Source organism: Primulina tabacum, chromosome 7 (assembly GCF_025594145.1).
Source record: "Primulina tabacum isolate GXHZ01 chromosome 7, ASM2559414v2, whole genome shotgun sequence".
Taxonomy (NCBI): domain Eukaryota; kingdom Viridiplantae; phylum Streptophyta; class Magnoliopsida; order Lamiales; family Gesneriaceae; genus Primulina; species Primulina tabacum.
The window spans coordinates 38,390,885-38,410,866 of NC_134556.1; the positions used below are offsets into that span (position 1 = coordinate 38,390,885).

General features: G+C 33.5%; 2 protein-coding genes across 2 annotated transcripts; both read left to right on the forward strand.

The window, feature by feature from the left end:
- The first annotated feature begins 8,256 nt into the window (after window positions 1-8,256).
- LOC142551801 (adenylate kinase-like) lies at window positions 8,257-11,357 on the forward strand. Its single transcript, XM_075661212.1, is given in 5 exon segments — window positions 8,257-8,684; window positions 9,311-9,451; window positions 10,384-10,503; window positions 10,505-10,657; window positions 10,922-11,357. Coding segments are annotated over 5 exon segments (849 nt in total). The 5' UTR covers window positions 8,257-8,393; the 3' UTR covers window positions 11,066-11,357.
- A 735-nt stretch (window positions 11,358-12,092) lies between these two features.
- Window positions 12,093-17,974, forward strand: LOC142551802 (two-component response regulator-like PRR37). The gene is given in 11 exon segments (XM_075661213.1): window positions 12,093-12,409; window positions 12,697-13,339; window positions 14,175-14,336; window positions 14,430-14,563; window positions 15,277-15,435; window positions 15,982-16,162; window positions 16,229-16,299; window positions 16,425-16,654; window positions 16,781-17,366; window positions 17,368-17,538; window positions 17,685-17,974. Coding segments are annotated over 10 exon segments (2,052 nt in total). The 5' UTR covers window positions 12,093-12,409; window positions 12,697-13,089; the 3' UTR covers window positions 17,793-17,974.
- The last annotated feature ends 2,008 nt before the right edge of the window (window positions 17,975-19,982 follow it).

Consider the following 19,982-nt stretch of genomic DNA (forward strand, 5'->3'; position numbering starts at 1 on the left):
ATTTTACGACGTCGTTTTTTCCACTCGAAGAAGGGTTTTAAAACCCCGGCTCCTTGGAAAGTTAAACCAGCCACCGGGAGACATGACCTCGGCCCCTCCTTTTAAATTTGTATTTACTTATAATTTCTAAAATTATATTTTTAAAACTATTATTATTATTATTTAATTATTAATATACATGAAAGTTTATAAAGATATCAAAAACACAAAAAAAAATTGATAATCTTATTACTAAAATAATATTTGCAATAACTTATTTTAAAGTTAAACCAATTTCTACATATAATTTACAAATATTTCATTAACTATACGCTTAAAAATAATTTAAATAACTTTTTACATAAACTATCTAGGTCTAAAAATCAATTATGCTTAAAAAGTTAAATGATGTGCGGGTCTCCCTCGTTTTAATTTTTTCTCTTAATTTTCTAGAATTAAATTTTATAAATTATTGTTAATAAAATATATGATTTTATTTTTTAAAAATGCAATTGTTGATTTCTACAAGTAAGCAGATAAATTAATTTAAGATAGTTAATTGGAATAAACTTTCCAAAGATGAAGTAAGAGTAATAACATGAATAACACATATAACAATAAATTATGTGGATGAATTACATTATGTAGGAAGAAGAATGAACAAATATGAATGAATAATTTTTTATGTAAAAGTTCTTTTCGTTAAGTTTTGATGCTCTGTTTAATGTTTTCAATATGAAGAGACTTGTTGATTTATCAAAGTGAGATTGTCTTGGTTCATAAAATTGAATTTATACAGACACCGATCCAATTAAAATATAGAAAAAACTCGAAAATCATGCAAATGTTCGTGAAAGCATAGCAACGGGTGCAGGGCCGAGGGACGCCATTTCCAGTCGCCTCGCATCCCACAACCTTGTCCATGAAAATCTGGACAGAAGCGGGCACGCAGAGGCGCTGTCTTTGATGTCTAGAAAATCCAAGTAGCACTCGGTGTGCAATTTTTTCCTCTCCTTTTTTTTTTTCCTCAATTCTTTTCAGAGTTCGTTGCTTGATTTCAATTCAACAAATTCAACATGATGCGTAGTGGGTTCCAAGGCTATCATTGATAAAAACAAGAATTCTCATAAATAACATTATTATATTAAAAATTGGTGTGAAAAAGTAAAAATTTATGGTAAAAAGTAAAAATCTCAAACTCTCAAAATTTACCAAACTACACACTTTATAATATTTTTCTCTCTACTCAATTGTGATTTTCTTCACAAATGAGAGATCTATTTATAGGAAATCTTTACAAATAATCCAAAAATAAAATACATCATTACCTACATCATCACACACTAATTTTCAATATTTACAACTCTTATTTTCAACATTCAAATATTCAATACACACATTTTAAATATTATTTTCTGATACTCCCCCTTGTGATGATGATCATGATACGATGATGTCTTCATTACGTGTTTTTGTACTGCATCGTTAAAAACCTTACTTGGAAAAACCCATTGGGATAAAAACCATAGCAAGGGAAAAAGAGTGCAGTCACGTAAACTCCCCCTCATGTTGACACGAACAATTCTTCACAAATTTCGTAGATTGTGCATCCCAATATTATATATATGCTTTCTGAATATTGACGTAGGAAGCGCCTTTGTGAAGAGATCTGATGAATTTTCACTTGATTGAATGTGACGAACATCAATACATTTATTCTTCTCAAGCTCATTGGTGAATGCGAAGAACTTAGGAGGAATATGTTTAGTTCTGTCGCTTTTTATGTATCCTTCTTTCATTTGAGCACCACATGCAGCATTATCTTCATATAGTATCACAGGCTTCTCGTCGAATGATAATCCGCATGAGATTTGGATATGTTGGGTCATTGATTTTAACCACACACATTCTCGACTTGCTTCATGTAGTGCAATAATCTCGGCATGATTTGATGAAGTTGTTACGAGCGTTTGTTTCTGTGAACGCCAAGAAATTGCAGTGCCTCCACGAGTAAAAACATATCCAGTTTGGGAACGTGCCTTGTGTGGATCAGATAAGTATCTAGCATCGGCATAACCAATTATACTTGGATTAGCATCTTTTGAATACAAAAGTCTCAAGTCTGTCGTTCCTCGTAGATAACGGAATATATGTTTAATTCCGTTCCAGTGTCTCTTTGTTGGATATGTGCTAAATCTTGCCAACAAATTTACGGCAAAAGATATATCAGGCCTTGTACAATTTGTAAGATACATAAGGGCACCGATAGCACTTAGATATGGTACTTCTGGACCAAGAATATCTTCATCTTCTTCACATGATCGGAATGGATCCTTTTCTATGTTTAATGATCTAACAACCATTGGAGTACTTAAAGGATTTGATTTATCCATATTAAAACGTTTAAGGATCTTTTCTGTATAATTTGTCTGGTGAACAAACATTCCACATTCTTTTTGTTCAATTTGTAAACCCAGACAATACTTGGTTTTTCCAAGATCCTTCATTTCAAATTCTTCCTTCAAGTATGACACAACTTCTTGAATTTCCTTATTCGTTCCAATGATGTTTAAATCATCAACATATACAGCAATAATTACGCATCCGGATGTTGTTTTCTTAATGAAAACACAAGGACATATTGAATTATTTACACATCCCTTTTTCATCAAGTGATCACTTAGTCGATTATACCACATTCGACCAGATTGCTTTAACCCATATAATGATCTTTGTAATTTCACAGAATAACATTCTCTGGGTTTTGAACTTTGTGCTTCAGGCATCTTAAATCCTTCAGGGATTTTCATATATATATTACTATCAAGTTATCCATATAAGTAAGCTGTAACAACATCCATAAGACGCATTTCTAAATTTTCAGATACCGCCAAGCTAATCAAATACCGAAACGTAATTGCATCCATCACGGGAGAATACGTTTCTTCATAATCAATTCCAGGCCTTTGAGAAAAACCTTGTGCAACAAGTCGAGCTTTATATCTCACTATTTCATTTTTCTCATTTCGCTTTCGAATAAAAACCCATTTGTATCCAACAGGTTTGACACCTTCAGGTGTAAGGACTATAGGTCCAAAAACATTACGTTTATTTAGCGAATCCAATTCAACCTGGATGGCTTCTTTCCATTTTATCCAATCCTGCCGATTTTTACATTCACCAAAAGATTTTGGTTCATGATCTTCATTATCATTTATGATGTCGATTGCCACATTATAAGAAAATATATCATCAATTTCTTCTATATCTTTTCGGTTCCATATTTTTCCAGTATTAATGTAATTGATAGAGATTTCATGATTCTCGTCAGTTTGTGGTTCTGACAGAATATTTTCATCATCATGTGTTTCTTCAGGAACACCATTCTCTATTTTGTGATCATCATGTGTTTCTTCAGGAACATCATTCTTTATTTTGTGATCATCGTGTTTCTCTATAAATTTTCTTTTTCGAGGATTTTTATCCTTGGAATCAACTGGCCTTCCACGCTTCAGGCGTTTAATGACATCATGAGTATCTTCAATTTGTTTCTTTGGAATTTCAATTCGAGCAGGGGCATTTGCAGCATGTATATATGATTTAGTTACCCCTTTTGTGTCAGCAAATGCATCTGGTATTTGATTGGTTATTCTTTGCAAGTGTACAATTTGTTGTACATCTTTTTCACATTGTTTTGTTCTTGGATCCAGATGTAACAATGATGATATATGCCATGTAATTTCCTTTTCGGTATGTTTCTGTTCTCCCCCTAACATTGGAAAGATTTCCTCATTAAAATGACAATCAGCAAAACGTGCTGTGAACACGTCGCCTGTCTGAGGTTCAAGATATCGAATGATTGATGGACTATCATAACCGATATAAATTCCAACCTTTCTTTGAGGTCCCATTTTCTTTCGTTGCGGTGGTGCAATAGGCACATACACCATACATCCAAAAATTCTCAGATGAGAAATGTCTGGTTCTTTACCAAATGCAAGCTGCAATGGTGAGTATTTATGATATGCACTTGGTCTGATGCGAATTAAGGAAGCAGCGTGTAAAATTGCATGTCCCCATATAGAAATAGGGAGCTTTGTTTTCATAATCATTGGTCTAGCAATCATTTGCAGACGTTTAATCAATGATTCAGCCAATCCATTCTGTGTATGTATATGAGCAACAGGATGCTCAACAATGATTTCCATAGACATACAATAATCATTGAAAGTTTGGGAAGTAAATTCACCAGCATTATCAAGTCTAATTTTCTTGATTGTATAATCGGAAAATTGATTCCTCAATTTTATTATTTGAGCAAGTAATCTTGCAAATGCAACATTTCGAGTTGACAATAAACATACATGTGACCATCTGCTGGAGGCATCAATCAATACCATAAAGTATCTGAATGGTCCACATGGTGGATGGATTGGTCCACAAACCATAAAGTATCTGAATGGTCCACATGGTGGATGGATTGGTCCACAAATATCACCCTGAATACGTTCAAGAAACATTGGTGATTCAGTTTGGATTTTGGCTGGTGATGGTCTTATAATAAGTTTTCCAAGAGAACATGCTTTACATTGAAAATTATTATTCTGAAAGATCTTCTGGTCTTTCAGCGGATGACCATGTGTATTTTCTATAATTCTTCGCATCGTTGTTGAACCAGGATGTCCCAATCGATCATGCCAATTGGTTAATATTGAAGAATTATCAACTACCATATTTGATTCAATCGGACTTATATGTGTATAATGCAATCCAGTAGGGAGCATTGGTAGTTTTTCAATCACATATTTCTTTCCTGATTTATATGTGATAAGACACATATATTTCTTATTCTCTTCATTCATTGTTTGAGTATCATACCCATGGGAATATATATCATTAAAACTCAACAAATTTCTTTTCGATTGTGGTGAATATAAAGCATCATTGATAAAAAATTTTGTACCATTAGGTAACAAAAATTGTGCTTTACCACATCCTTTAATCAAGTCTACAAGACCTGATATTGTATTCACCGTTGTTTTTGTTGGTTTTAGTTCCAAGAAATATCTTTTATCTCGGAGGATAGTGTGCGTTGTACCACTATCGGGTATGCAAACTTCAGCTTTGCTCATAGCATTTTCCATTTTTTGAACTTCAAAAAAATATGCAATGAAATAAAATTACTGGCAATATATATTTAAATATAACACATATCATAATTATACAATAAAACATTATATGGATACATGAAAAATAAATTATTGTACATTTATATTCTACCACTATATTGTTCATTTTCAGAGAAATCATTGAGAAAATCTGCAGCATCAATATTGTTCATTTCTATCCCACCAACATATTGATCATTTCCAGAGAAATCATTCATAAAATCACCAGCATCAAAATGAGTTGAATCACTCAAATGGTCACTGCGTTCAGTGAAGTTGGTCTCCTTTTCTTTCCCCTTTAATGATTCTTTATAAAGTTTACAAAGGTGTTCAGGGGCTCGACAAATTTTGGACCAATGTCCTGGAGTACCACATCTGAAATAAGAACTTTCATATCTTTTTGAGTGATTCTCATTAACACTTGTATTCTCATGATGCCTTTTCTGTGGATGGTTTGGGACGCTCTTTTGAGATGAATTATAAAAATAACTATCTCTATTGTTTTCAAAACCAGGGCCTCGACCACGACCACGGCCAATTCCACGTCCACGTCCACGTCCACGACCTCGACCTCGACCAAAACCTTGTCTTTGAATTTGATTTTGGTTTTCAGGTTTAAATTCATTTTTACTTATATCATTTACTTCTGGAAATGCTGTTGATCCAGTGGGTCGGGACTGATGATTTCTCATTAATAGCTCGTTGTTTTTTCCGCCACAAGAAGACAGACGATGGGTTCAGAATATCTCGCAAATCCACGTACTCTAAATTGTTGCTGTAGAGTAATATTTGATGCATGAAACGTGGAAAATGTTTTTTCAAGCATTTCCGATTCTGTGACCTCATGTCCACAAAATTTTAGCTGCGAGATTATTCGATACATCGCTGAATTATAATCGCTGACTTTCTTAAAATCTTGGAATCTTAACATATTCCATTCATCACGGGCGGTCGGAAGTATAAATTCCCTTATATGTTCAAATCTTTCTTTCAATCTTTTCCACAAAGCCATGAGATCTTTTTCAATTAAATATTCACATTTCAATCCCTCGTCGAGATGTCGACGCAAAAATATAATGGCTTTTGCCTTTTCTTGTGATGTCGATATGCCATTTTCTTTTATTGTCTCACTTAGACCCAATGACTCAAGATGCATTTCTACATCGAGAGTCCATGGCATATAATTTTTTCCCGTGATGCCGAGCGCAACAAATTCGAGCTTTGTCAAATTTGACATGGTGGTACTAAAAAAAATTACGATGCATTTTATTAGTTAATGAATATTGCAATACAAAGTAATGGATAAACAAAAAGTACAAGCATTTGTAAAAATAAAGAAAACACACGAGGAGGATATTCTCCGATAAATAAAAGACTCGTGAGTATGATAACCAAAATAATTAAAAATAACATTGAGAAAGCCATCTTCTTTTTTCTTCGAAAATTTAGTGAAGAATAATTTTTAGAGAAGAAGAGAAAGTTGGAGTGATTGAATGTGTTTATGAGATCATATTTATATGGCAAAAACTAGCCGTTTTGTTACCGTTTATGACCGTTGGTGTATAAAAAAATAAAGGTATGTATTTGTATAATTTTATGGTAATAATATGGTGTATATAATATTAGACATATTTAAATAATTATGTATATCATATCATATTATTATAATGATGTGTCATAAGATATTTTATTTAAAAATCTTATAGGCTTTTATACTTGTCGTATCCCTTACCGAGAGTGTGGGATGTCGTCTTAACATCCTCCAAGGATTTATAACAAGTTTTTGAAAAATTTATTTTTATTATTAATAATAACATTATATTATATATTAAATATATACACAATAAATAAATAACAGTAAAATAAATATTATTACTTTTGTTACCTTTTTCTTCTGTTTGGAGCTTGGAAAAGGATGGAAGATTTTTAGAGCTTCATGCTGATAACGTGTTTTGAAAAAGTAAAAATTTATGGTAAAAAGTAAAAATCTCAAACTCTCAAAATTTACCAAACTACACACTTTATAATATTTTTCTCTCTACTCAATTGTGATTTTCTTCACAAATGAGAGATCTATTTATAGAAAATCTTTACAAATAATCCAAAAATAAAATACATCATTACCTACATCATCACACACTAATTTTCAATATTTACAACTCTTATTTTCAACATTCAAATATTCAACATTCAAATATTCAATACTCACATTTTAAATATATTTTTCAACAAAAATAATATGAAATGTATTATTATTCATAAATAGTCTATAGTAATGCATTTCTTTTAAAATTGACAACGACAACGATAAAAACGTGTACCAGTAATGTTTTTAAAATAAAAATCAAACCAATACAATCGAATTATAATTGATTAGTTCAGTCAGTATCCGAATTGTAGAAAAAAATTATAAGTTTAATTTTGAAAAATGTAATATAAAATTGAATTTAATAAAAATGAATTGTTTAAAAATAGTAATTTATTTTGTTTGATTAATTTCTTTAGAAAAATAATTGAAATCAAATTGAACAAGTGAAACAATTTTTCCTAAAAATCAAATCGAATGGAATTTTTGGATCAAATCGGTTTAGTACTCAACCTCAATTTCACTTTATTAGAAATTGTACTCCAACCTCAATTTCACTTAAATTATTTTATAATTATTATAAAATTTTTTCAACACCATTGAGTTTTTAATATTTCTAATAATAATATTATCAATTTAGTTCACATTTTATTTGTTATTCGTTTTTTAATATTTTTATTCTCTATTAACAATCATAATTCAATAGATTTATATATTATGTGTATATAGTAATAATATTATTTTTTAAAAAAGTTTCATATTTTTTATTAATAATTTTAAAATACACAATTCAAGATTGTTTTAAAAATAAAATAAAAAGATATACATCATTATAGAGTAGATATTTTGTTAGACAGTTTTACGCATCTATTTCTGTAAGATAAGTCGATTTACTTATATTTATAATGAAAAATAATAAAAACAATATTTTTATGAGCCGAATCGATGTCTATATCATTAAATTAACTATTGACACATCTCATTAAATTTTTGTGGTTATAATATGAGATGATATTAAATACTAGCACTTGCAAAGGAACAAGGATGTGCATGCTTGTTTAGTTCATACACATAATTAGTAAGTTAGGTCCCTGAATCCCCACCCATCCTCACCGCAATCCAAGCCGCCGCCGTAAAATCCATCTTCACCATCATAACCAATGGCGGCTGTCCCCCGCCTTTTCAGATCATCCTCCTCCGCCCCATCATTTTCTCTTATCCGAAGGTCTCTATCCACGGTGGCCGCCGCACAGTCACTCAAGCCACACCAATCAAACGCTTCCCGCACAATTCCCGCCGGAAGGAATGTTCAGTGGGTATTTTTGGGATGCCCTGGTGTAGGTAAAGGCACCTATGCTAGTCGACTCTCCGCTCTTCTCGGGGTGCCGCATATCGCCACCGGCGATCTTGTTCGGGAAGAGCTCTCCTCCTCTGGCCCGCTATCTCAAAAAGTACACCCTTTTTCCCTAACAAATTCATATCCTTATTTTTATATTTTTGTTTATAAATCGGTTGGTCAAGGATTGATTTGGTCTGATACTTTGATTATGAAATCTTGAGTGGTAGAGGTGACGTTTGAAGTCTTCTGCCGAATGAACAAAAATCTTCATTTAACTTTTATACAGTTGCTTCTGTATTTTGATCTACCGATTTAAAAATATCTGCTGAGTTGATTGTGTAACTTTCCAAGATGGTAAGAAGCTTTGAAAAGCCATGAGCATGACTTTCTGAGGCACACTCAAGTTCCATCTACTTCAGCAATAAGAAATATATTATTCTTAGAAAAGTTAAGAACTTGAGCGACTGTATAATAGGTGTAAATTTAGGAAGCATATAGACCATACTGTGTGTCCACGTTCATGAGTTTTGATTTCTTTTACTTCTGGAAATGGCATAACATGCAAATTCGCGAACAGATTGAATATTGTGAATGGTTTTACTGATTTGGGTGTGTGGAGGGTTGTTGGGATGCATCATAGAATCTAAAGTTTCAAACAACAAATAAAAACTATGTTTTTCTATCACGTTTGTTCTTTTTTTACTTTGATTGAATGTTTTTCTATGTTCTCATTCACAGCTTGTAGAGATCGTAAATCAGGGTAAATTGGTGTCTGATGAGATCGTTATAAACTTATTGTCAAAGAGGCTTGAGATGGGAGAGGTCAATGGAGAATCAGGGTTCATACTCGATGGTTTTCCTCGCACAGTCCGACAAGCAGTAAGTGGTTCATTTTTATAGTTGTTTTCGATCTTAATTAGATTTCAGCTTGAATCGGGTCCTGATAAACATCCTCTATCTGCGATCAACTTGCTTTCTTGCACTCGTCTTAGCGCCCTATATTGTAATATGAAGTTTATGATTTGGTAGGTCCTAAGCAGTGGGGTTGTGGTTGTCGGTCCTGACGTGGTTGTCATAGGGCCATTGCATTCTAATAACTCTAGATACTATTATGCTGGTTTAGATGGTTTGTATCAGATGATTTGTTAATAGTTGCCTGTACAAGTGACAAGTGTTATGAACTCAGATACTTGATTGTTGGAACCAATGATATAAAGATACATTTTCTAATGGAAGGGTGTACTGGTGGTAACTTATGTTTTAATTCATTTGATCTATTTGGAATATATTATTATTTTTATGCTACGTAAATCTTTCTTTCCACATTATAGCATGCCAGGAGTCATAATCATTTTTTATTTGTTTTGAATTTGAATGTTGGAAATTCTAGTTTGGAACATTCTGCATACTGGACCATTCTGGTTTCAGCTTACATTTAGGAATTAACCTCACTATAAGGTCCTCTGGGCTGTCAGTTAGAGGTCTAAATGCCCGATTCCTTCCTCAAGGGAAGGGTTATTTGGCTTTTACTTGGAAACTGGCTCTTTATCTAAACCTCCGTACCAAACAAGAAAAACCCGAGTGAGAGAGGTGGATCAGCTTTTCTCTAATGACAAAACAAGAAAGTCCGGAGGATGGGGGATTTTACCGTCTTCTAGCGTTCACCTTCCTTCTTCCCATTATTTCTTCATTCTTACTAGAAATGCCAACCGTGTGGGGGAAGAACTTACTCGTTTATCTGGAAGATGTATGAAATGCATTACTGAAAAGTTGCATCCCCCCCCCCCCCCCCCCCCCCCCCCCTAATGCAGGAAATATTGGATGAAGTGACAGACATTGACCTGGTGGTGAATTTGAAGCTCCCAGAGAGTGTACTCGTAGAAAAATGCCTTGGAAGAAGGATTTGCGGCCAATGCGGGAAGAATTTTAACTGTTGCTACTATAAATGTCAAGGGTGAAAATGGTAATCCTGACATAACTATGGCCCCACTTCCTCCTCCTCCTCAGTGTGCTTCAAAGCTCATAACTCGTTCGGATGATACTGAAGCTATCATAAAAGAAAGGCTTCACGTGTATGCTGAAAAGGTACTGCTTCTGTCCATGCTCGTCCTCCCTGTTTTTGCCTCGTAAGGAGATGGAATTTAGGGGAAGATAATTTTTATATATCAAAGAAGATGACAGGTTAAGATCTTTTATTTGTGGCCATGTCAGTTGCCTGGATCTTAGGCAATCAATCCTCAGAAACAAAGATTACATCTTGTTTGTGAGTTTGCAAATTTGAGAATATAGGCCGAGATTAAACCCAATTTTCCATAATTAGTTTCGTTCTCTTTCTTTTAAATGATGCAGAGTCAGCCAGTCGAGGGTTTCTATCGGGACCAAGGAAAGCTTCTGGAATTCAATTTACCTGGAGGCATCCCAGAGTCATGGCCGAAGTTGCTGGAAGCACTAAACCTTGATGATAACGAAGTTAAACAGTATGCCACGGCATGATCAGTCGCCATGCATGTCTTCACTTCTTGCTCAGACTTTTTTTTTGCAGAAAACATTATATTTATTCGAATCCCCTTTCACACTTCTCAATATTCGGGCAAAATAACAAAACAGTTGAGTTATTGGCCGTTGATCATAGTGGCTGTTGTCTTTCGTGCTTCTTATTTTTCGGTTGCAGAATTTTGTTGTAACATTATAGCAGTGAATAGCTGCAGTCTTGCAGCCTGAAATTGATTTTTTGTAATAAGAATTCACTGACAGATTACCAAATATGATGATATGATATTCTTTATTTTCGTCGTCGATGTATTTCGAGTAAATCACCATTCCGTATAATTCGCACCTTATGTCTTTGAGATTTTTCACCCACTTTCTTGCCACAATTGAGCATTCGAGGTGAGATTTAAGAAATGTCATTGATAGGATGGTTATGTTTCCAAACTCACCCGGTGCAAACTCGAAGTGGCATCACCTCCTAACTCATGGTTATTTCATAGGTTCATACCAAAAATTTACGGATAAGAGGAGGAAAAAAAAACCTTAAGTTAAAGGGCAAATTATGTATCCTTTCGGAAGTTTATCTATCCTCTAACAGATGGATAATAGTTAATACACACCGTTGCCAAAAAAAAAATTAATATTGTCAATAATAAATTTAAAAAGACAAACAATACATTTAATTAAATTGTAAATAATATGAATAAATTAAACAAGTAAAACGAAAATAAATGATATGCTCGACTTCATATTCTAGTATAAATAATTTTTTTTATCAACCACGTGATTTTGTATAATTACATTCAACCTTATAAAAGAAGCATACTACTACGTCTCATTTCTTGTTAGTTTTATAAAATATTTATAATTAAATAAACTATTTTCACAATATAAATGTGATATAAATATATACCGTCAAAAATAATTTACCGAGAAGTATAAAATTCCCCTGTTTAATAATTTAAGTTAAGGACGGTGGCATTTTCGTCTTTTCGGCCACATCGCAGGCATGTATTTGACGTCGTCAACAGGTTGTGACCTTCCGTCATAACGGCGTTTTCGCATCCGTAGATTTCAGATATTTGTTTTAAAAAAAGCCACGTGTAGACCGATTAGCCGGCTTCAAATCCAAATTGATTCGGTCCATGAGCTTGAACTCTCGTCTTTAGATTTGGTCCACGCCATATGTCCACATCATCCGATCGATCATACGTGGCATCTCTGTCCTACGTGTCGTGCGCGGATCCACCGATCGTCCACGTAGACACCGGGATTCAACAAATTGCTTCAACCTGAAATCCCTGTATTTACCAAAACCAGTCGAGACCCACCCCTTCCCCCAAAAAGGTATGCCTTATATTATATATATTTTCGAACCCTGATGATTTAGTTATATTTGGATGTGATTTATTGTTTGTTGCTAGTTATTTTACATTCGCGCTCTGTTTCTTCTTTAATTTAATTTCTTCATTTTTATCAAAATTTGGAGGAGAAATTGTAATTGTTGACGGTCGATTTGTAGCATAAGGATGAGCTAGGAAGGTCTTGCTGCCTAGTTTGGAAAACCCATTTCTATGTTTTGGTTTTTGAATTGTTTGTTTAAATGTCTAGTGTTTGTGTGTTTCTTTTGTTAGGGTTTGGAGTACAGTTTGTTTGATGATGCTATGCTCTGCTGTGTACCTTCAGGGCTTTGAGGAATCTTTCTGAACAGACGGAACAAGGTTCGATTCTGAATTTAGGGTTGAATTAAAAAGCTGCTGATCTGATTTTGCTTCCTTGTTCTTTGTTTACCTACCTAGAATTTAGTTGAGGGTCATTCTTACTGCTGTTGGATGGATGAAATTTGCTTTACGAGAGGTTTGGATGGAGGGATTTTTTTAAGGGATAGGATTTGAAATGAAATTTTATTAATATATTTTCATATCTGATCTGTGTTTTTATTTATGAAGGATTTAGTTTCCTTGACAATGCTTTATCAGAGATTTTCATATAAGTGATTTGGGATCCAGTTGGTGGGGTTGTTTATCATGAATATTGAAGCTAATGAAGAAAAAGGGTCACTGGATGAGGATAGCGACGCTAAAGATGAGAATGCTGGAGGCGCGACCGAGTTAGAAACTCCTGGAGAGGTGCAAATCCAACACCAGCCGTCTCAAGGGACATTGATCTGTTGGGAGAGATTTCTTCACGTGAGATCCATTCGGGTCTTGCTTGTGGAGAATGATCATTCTACTCGCCATGTTGTTTCTGCTCTACTCAGGAACTGTAATTATGAAGGTTGGTCCGTTAAATTATGCTGAAGAAGGCTTCTTGCAACTGCTTAATGTGGCGATCAAAATCTACGATAGTTGTCATGACCACTATTGTGTTAATGTTGTGGATTGAAGTTCAAGATTTTTAATTCTTTCAGGTTTCCACACCATCCATATACTTTATGGCAAAATAATTCTCCAAATGAACGATACATGGCGATAAAATTTTTACAAGTAGTTCATATTTTTGCATGTTGTTTTGGAGAACAAAAGTGTAGAAGGTTCAAATTTGACAAGTCACACAGGAATTTCAACTAACGTCTTAATTGATATGCCTTACCCCCCCTTTTTCTGCCTAACACGTCTGTTTTATCTCCATATTGAATTAACATCGTGTTTTCTGATATATTCTTAACCAACTGTATGTATGAAATTTATTCCTACTCATGTTTCCACGAAAGGAGAACAAATGACAGAAAGTTGTGGAACTCAAGAAAAAGAACTAATATAATACCAAATGAATAATTGAGATGAAAATCATGTGAGATTTGCTTTGATAGCAAATTGCAATTCACTTTTTCTATGTATTTATATCGTGCACAGAAAAAATGGATGGCGGGGTTTAAGAGTTGACATACGGATGTCAGAATCTTTAAAATATTTTTATTTGAAGTAGTAGAAATATTTTCTTTTGCATGTCAAGTGTTGGCTATCATTTTTTTTATATCTCGGATAATTAGTATACAGAGATTAAATTAAAGAAAGTGTATGTTTTTCTGGCCCCCTTCAATAAATTAATGTTTCATGAAATGAAAAGCTATATATGATTATTTGGCTCGAGTCTGAAACAATCTATGCAGTGCTAGATGCTGCTAATGGACTGCAAGCATGGAAAATCTTACAAGATCTCACCAACCATGTTGACCTTGTCTTGACGGAGGTGGTAATGCCTAATTTATCTGGAATAGCTCTTCTATGCAAGATTATGAGCCACAAAACTCGCAAGAATATTCCTGTCATTAGTGAGTAACTGTTCGCTTTTATCAGTAGAATAATTTTTTATGCTATGTAATAGAGATGCTATTAACTCGACCCTGGATGATATTTTCATGTAGTGATGTCATCAAATGATTCTATGGGATTAGTCGTAATGTGTCTGTCTAAAGGCGCAGTTGACTTCTTGGTGAAACCTATTCGGAAAAATGAGCTTAAGAACCTTTGGCAGCATGTCTGGAGGAGATGCCACAGTGTGAGTCATCTCTACTTCTTACCCTATTTGAGAACCATGAACTTGTGCACCACAAAAATACATAAATAAAGACATTACATAGGGTATTATGTTACCTGTATACTATGTTTACATATGGATATACCTCTGAGTTGATTGTAATTGTGTCTGAGTTCATAAAGTTCTCATTCAGCAGTATGTTTTTGGCATTATTTTTTGATATTTTCTGTACAATTATCACTGCAAAAGAACAGTTTTCATAAGTATGAATAGAATTGTGCTAACACTGAAAAACATGATGTTTGAGATTTTCTTGGATGAGGAGATTTTCCATTTTTTTTTATCTCCATCCTCCATCTATGTCATCATCGCAAATTTTTTCAAATATGCCTACCAAAACGAATAGAAAAATCTGAACTGTTTGAAATTGATTAAAATCAACTTAGGTTTTAAGTACATGATAGGAGCCTTCATGGCAAATTGAAAATGGTCTCTAAGTACTCTACACTTTTGTCCATGCCCCAGTTTGGCAGGTGGGCCCCTTTTAATGATATTTTTTCACATTTAGATAGAAAGTGACTCCTTGACTCGTCTTGGAGAAGGTCTTTGATGGATCTTTTAGCATGTGTTTCCCTTTCTAATTTATCATTATTATTTGTTGTTAATAAAAAAGTTTAGTTAGATTTTATCACGTACATTTTCCTTAACATACTCAATTATTTGTGCCACCTCAGTCTAGTGGAAGCGGGAGTGAAAGTGGAACACAAACTAAAAAATATGTAAAATCAAAAGGCTGTGAGAAATCAGAGAACAGTGAAAGCAATGATGGGGAAAATGATGGGAGCAACGGCTTAACTGTGGGTGGTGGAAGTGATGACGGGAGTGGAGCACAAGTAAGGAAGTGCTCTCTTCTATTTCTCTTGATAGGGTGCAAAACTTTGTTTTGACGGTGTCAACTTTATTAATTTGTTTGTGTACAGAAGAACCTGCAAATTTCATGTAAAATTATCTTTTGGATGATTTGTAACTTAATATTGTTCAATTTTACAATACTCAGTTTATTCCTTTTCAACCTAATGTGAATTTGATAATGAAATTTTTAATAATTTTTGCAAATGCTACTTTCCCTTTTTCTAAAATGTTGAAGGGTTGTTTAGCACACAAGAAACAAGTGTTAAGAATCAATGAAGAAAAACCCTGATAAACCTTGGTAACCGACATGCAATAGTGGTCACATATAGTTCAATAATCATACTAAAGAGTTCATAAGATTTCAGTAGCCCACCATCTTTTTTCTCCTATGCTGCATGCCTGAATAGAAAAGTTGTCACAATGTGATGCCATATGAACCTGGCTTTCTTTCAAATAGTGATTCTTGGTGATAAATCAATTAAAGTCTTTACATGTGAAGCCATTATAATTCGGTCCGCATTATACAGAGCTCTTGGACAAAGCAAGCTGTAGAAGTTGAAAGTTCACCAGCTATGTCACCAATGGATCAAGCTGCTGAGTGTCAGGATAGCATGTGTGCCCAAGTTATTCGTTCAAATGCTAAGACATCTGGCACTAAAAGGATGCATATTTGTGTATCAGGGCGAGGTCATGAGCAAAAACCACCTGGTAATGTGTATTATGCGGCTTTGTTCTAAACTGTTTTACATGAACTGAGTAACTATGTCTCCATAGATACTGATGAAGAGGATAAAAATTTGAAGACAAACATTCCTAAAGACTGGGAATCACAATCTGACAATTCAGTTAAAGTTCCCCTTACTCTCACGGGTCCAATCTCCAGTCTTTGTCAGAAGTAAAATGCAATACAAGCATTAAGCAGTTTGCTGAGGGACGACCCACTCCAATGAGTGAATGCTTGTTTGAAAAGCATGAAGGTGACTGTGAAAAAACTTCTACGCCTCTCACTGATGTTAGAGAGTCTCAGTCTGTTATAGAGGTGACTAACATTTTGAACCTAGGAAACAATGCAACTGATGATTTGAAGGAACCAAAATTACAGCCTAGCTTGAAAAGGCTTAGAGGAGTTCAGGACACTGGAAGATCAGTTCAAGATGATCGTTATATCTTGAGGCGTTCTGTGCAATCTGCTTTCTCGAGGTTTGAAAGAAATTATTCAATGATAATTTTTGGATCTTTATGATTATATTCGATTAGGGAATAGCCGATTTTAGTGGTAGACAGGATTGTAGATCAGAAATTGTTACTTTAACTCTATTGTAGCAGGTATAATACATCATCAAATTTTCTCGAGGCTGCCGATGGGATTACAGGGAGTTGTTCCATAATTGGAAATAGCAATGAAGTTGCTAAAAAAGAATCTGTTGCTGATGTCCAACTTCTTTTAACTGGGGGTCTTGCGTATCGAGGCTCAAATGGAGTTAGTGACAATACAGATATGGGTTCCACCACTAATAAGCTTGCTACCCAGCCATCAATTAGGAAAGATAAGTCCAAAGCAACTTCCACAATCAATGGCTTACACCCATCTGCTTTTAAACCTATGAAAAATGATCTTAGATTATCCCAACATCGAGATAATCCACTTGTACGAGGATGCTCGAGCAAGGAGCTCGAAATCCAGCACCCCCATCATGAAAAAAATTATCACCTTAACCATCATTTTCTTAACTTAGAGCCGTCATCAAATCTTGATGATTCGGAGCTAAAGAAGTTGGCGTCACACGATCCAAACTTTGCATCATCTAGTGTTTTAGTTGGACCCATTTACTATAGTCTGAATGGAAGTGCCTCAGGAAGTAACCGTGTAAGTAATGGACAAAATGGAAGCAACACTGCCATTAGTACGTACCCCCGAGAATAATGCAGAGAGTGATGTTGGCCAAGCTGGTAGAAGTGGAAGCGGGGATGCTAATAACACGGGGGGTGGTGGAAATAGAATGGATGAGAACAAGCTTGCGCAGAGGGAGGCCGCCTTGAACAAGTTTCGTCTGAAGAGGAAGGAAAGATGCTTTACGAAAAAGGTATTTAGCACGATTCTATTAGAATTCTGTTGCCATCACATCACTATTGAGACGTGATATTTTTTGTCCCGTATTAATTAAATTCGGAGTTCATTTCTTGTCGTAAATGTTTAGTCGTGGTCTCTTATCGTTCGATCTTGCCTCAGGTACGATACCAGAACAGAAAGAAACTAGCAGAGCTGCGGCCCCGTGTTCGAGGACAATTTGTAAAGAAAACGGTACATGACAGTTCAAACGATTGCTCGGACAAATAGTACCTCGCAACTCCAGTAAATTCCTCTCTTATCTTTGCAAGATACCACTGTTTTACATGTGAAGTATCTAGTATCTATGATCTAATTGTGGATTGTTCTCTTCAGTTTTACGTTGGGAATATTTCTCTTTTTGTGCTGTATATGTTGTTTAGAATAGTTTTCACTGAATTAATTGTTTTTTTCTCCAGACTCCTAATCTCAATCTAATGTTCCATAGAAACTGGTCGTTTTAGAAATCATATAATCGATCAGAAATTAGAAATTTAATGAAAAACCGCCACACACACGCACGCACAATGCACTTTTACTTTACCTCGAAATCGAATGGATACTCATGTTGCGTTGTTTGCTGATCGAGAACGACCGTTATCTGCAATACATAGAGAAAAGAGATTGCAGGTAAACAAAAAATCTGCATAAGCTAGCAAAGAATTGAAACGCCAGAGCTGTAAGCTCTATTCTATATACTGCTGCTTCGTGTTGGTGGAGAATGAGAGAAGTGATTTTGCATGCATGGCGAGATATGAACTTGCAAATGCTTCAGATTTAACCAACCCAATCTCGGTAGAGATATTCAAAGTCACGTGTGGAATTGGAGAATACTTACCAGTTAATTTAAACACATGTTAAATATGATGCTATTGTGAAGGAAAGAATTTATACACATGTATGGTGTGGGAAAAAATGTTCTGTTACTTGTAACTTCACTGCCTGTTACACCCATGATAGTAAAACACGTTTCCATTTCTATTTTTTTTATTGATTCTTATTTCTTTGGTCTTAAAAAAATTATAATTTTTAGGATGTTCTCATATTTTCTATTTTACTGATAATAATTTTTTGGAGGATAAACAACTTTTTATACAATAGAAATGATTTATATTAAATTTGTTATTTTTTTTTGAAAGCAGCTTCCGATTGGAAAATAATAAGTTGGATAAAAATATCTCAAAATTACATAAATATTATTGATTTATGTTAAATATGTTACTTTTTTTTTAGAAAATAGCTTCCGATTGGAAAATAATAAGTTGGATAAAAATATCTCAAAATTACATAAATATTACCATTTTTATAAAACTATTTTCACATTATTGAATAAATATGTTATTTCATAAAGAAATAACAATGAAATTTTATCAAGAATATATTTTTTAAAAATCACTTTATTATATATTATATATAATATATTGAACAAGACTATATGTTAAATTATAAAATTATATTATTATTTGATCATGTGAAAAATAGCTTTTAATTTTTTAAAAAATTTATTATGTTGATAAAATATATTTATTCAAATTATTTTTTTTATCAAAGATATTTTTTTTAAAAAATAACATATTCAATATATTTTTTAAAAATAGTTACAAATTTCTTTAGATGTCTGCTTAAGTTATTCCATCTTCCAACATTTCTTTATTATTATAATCATTTTCCATCCTCCAACAAAATATTTTATTATTTTGTATTAAATTATTTATTCTGATAATTTTTATCCTTAAACAAAATTTATTATCAATAAAATGGAAATATGAAAACAAATATTTTATTGTTCCAAAAAATTAGAAATTTGTATCAAAATATTGAGTAAGTATCTTGTGAGATTGTCTTACGGATTTATAATTATGAGACTAGTCTATCATGTCCATACCTGCGATAAGAAGTAATATTTTTGACATAAAAAATAATATTTTTCCATGAGTTCAGTCGATTTGAAGATTTGTCTCACAAAATTAATTCGTGTCACAGTCTCACAAGAATTTTTGTGAAAAATATTTATAAAAGTTTTTGAAAATTATAATTTTATTTTTTTTTCTAAATTTTAGTTTCACTGCTTAATTATTTGTTATTTTCTGGTCGAGAGTACGCTTTGAGAAATTGTAATAAAGAAGCAATTGCATATGTTTTTGAGATCTAATTGCTTCTTTCTCAGCAATGGAGTGTCTATCAATTTAGAATTATAACATATTACTCTACAATTAGATTATGAATTTGATTTTGTGCATGGTCACACATTCATACACAAGAATGCTTTAATTAATATTTATTATTCACTATAGTGGTAATTTATCTGTATTAAAAAACAAATGGAGTAAAACATAATCGAAGATTTTATCATATTTACTGATTTTGATGAAAATCGAGAGGGTAGCTGATATTTTAGCTAATTCCTCTCTTATCGTTGCC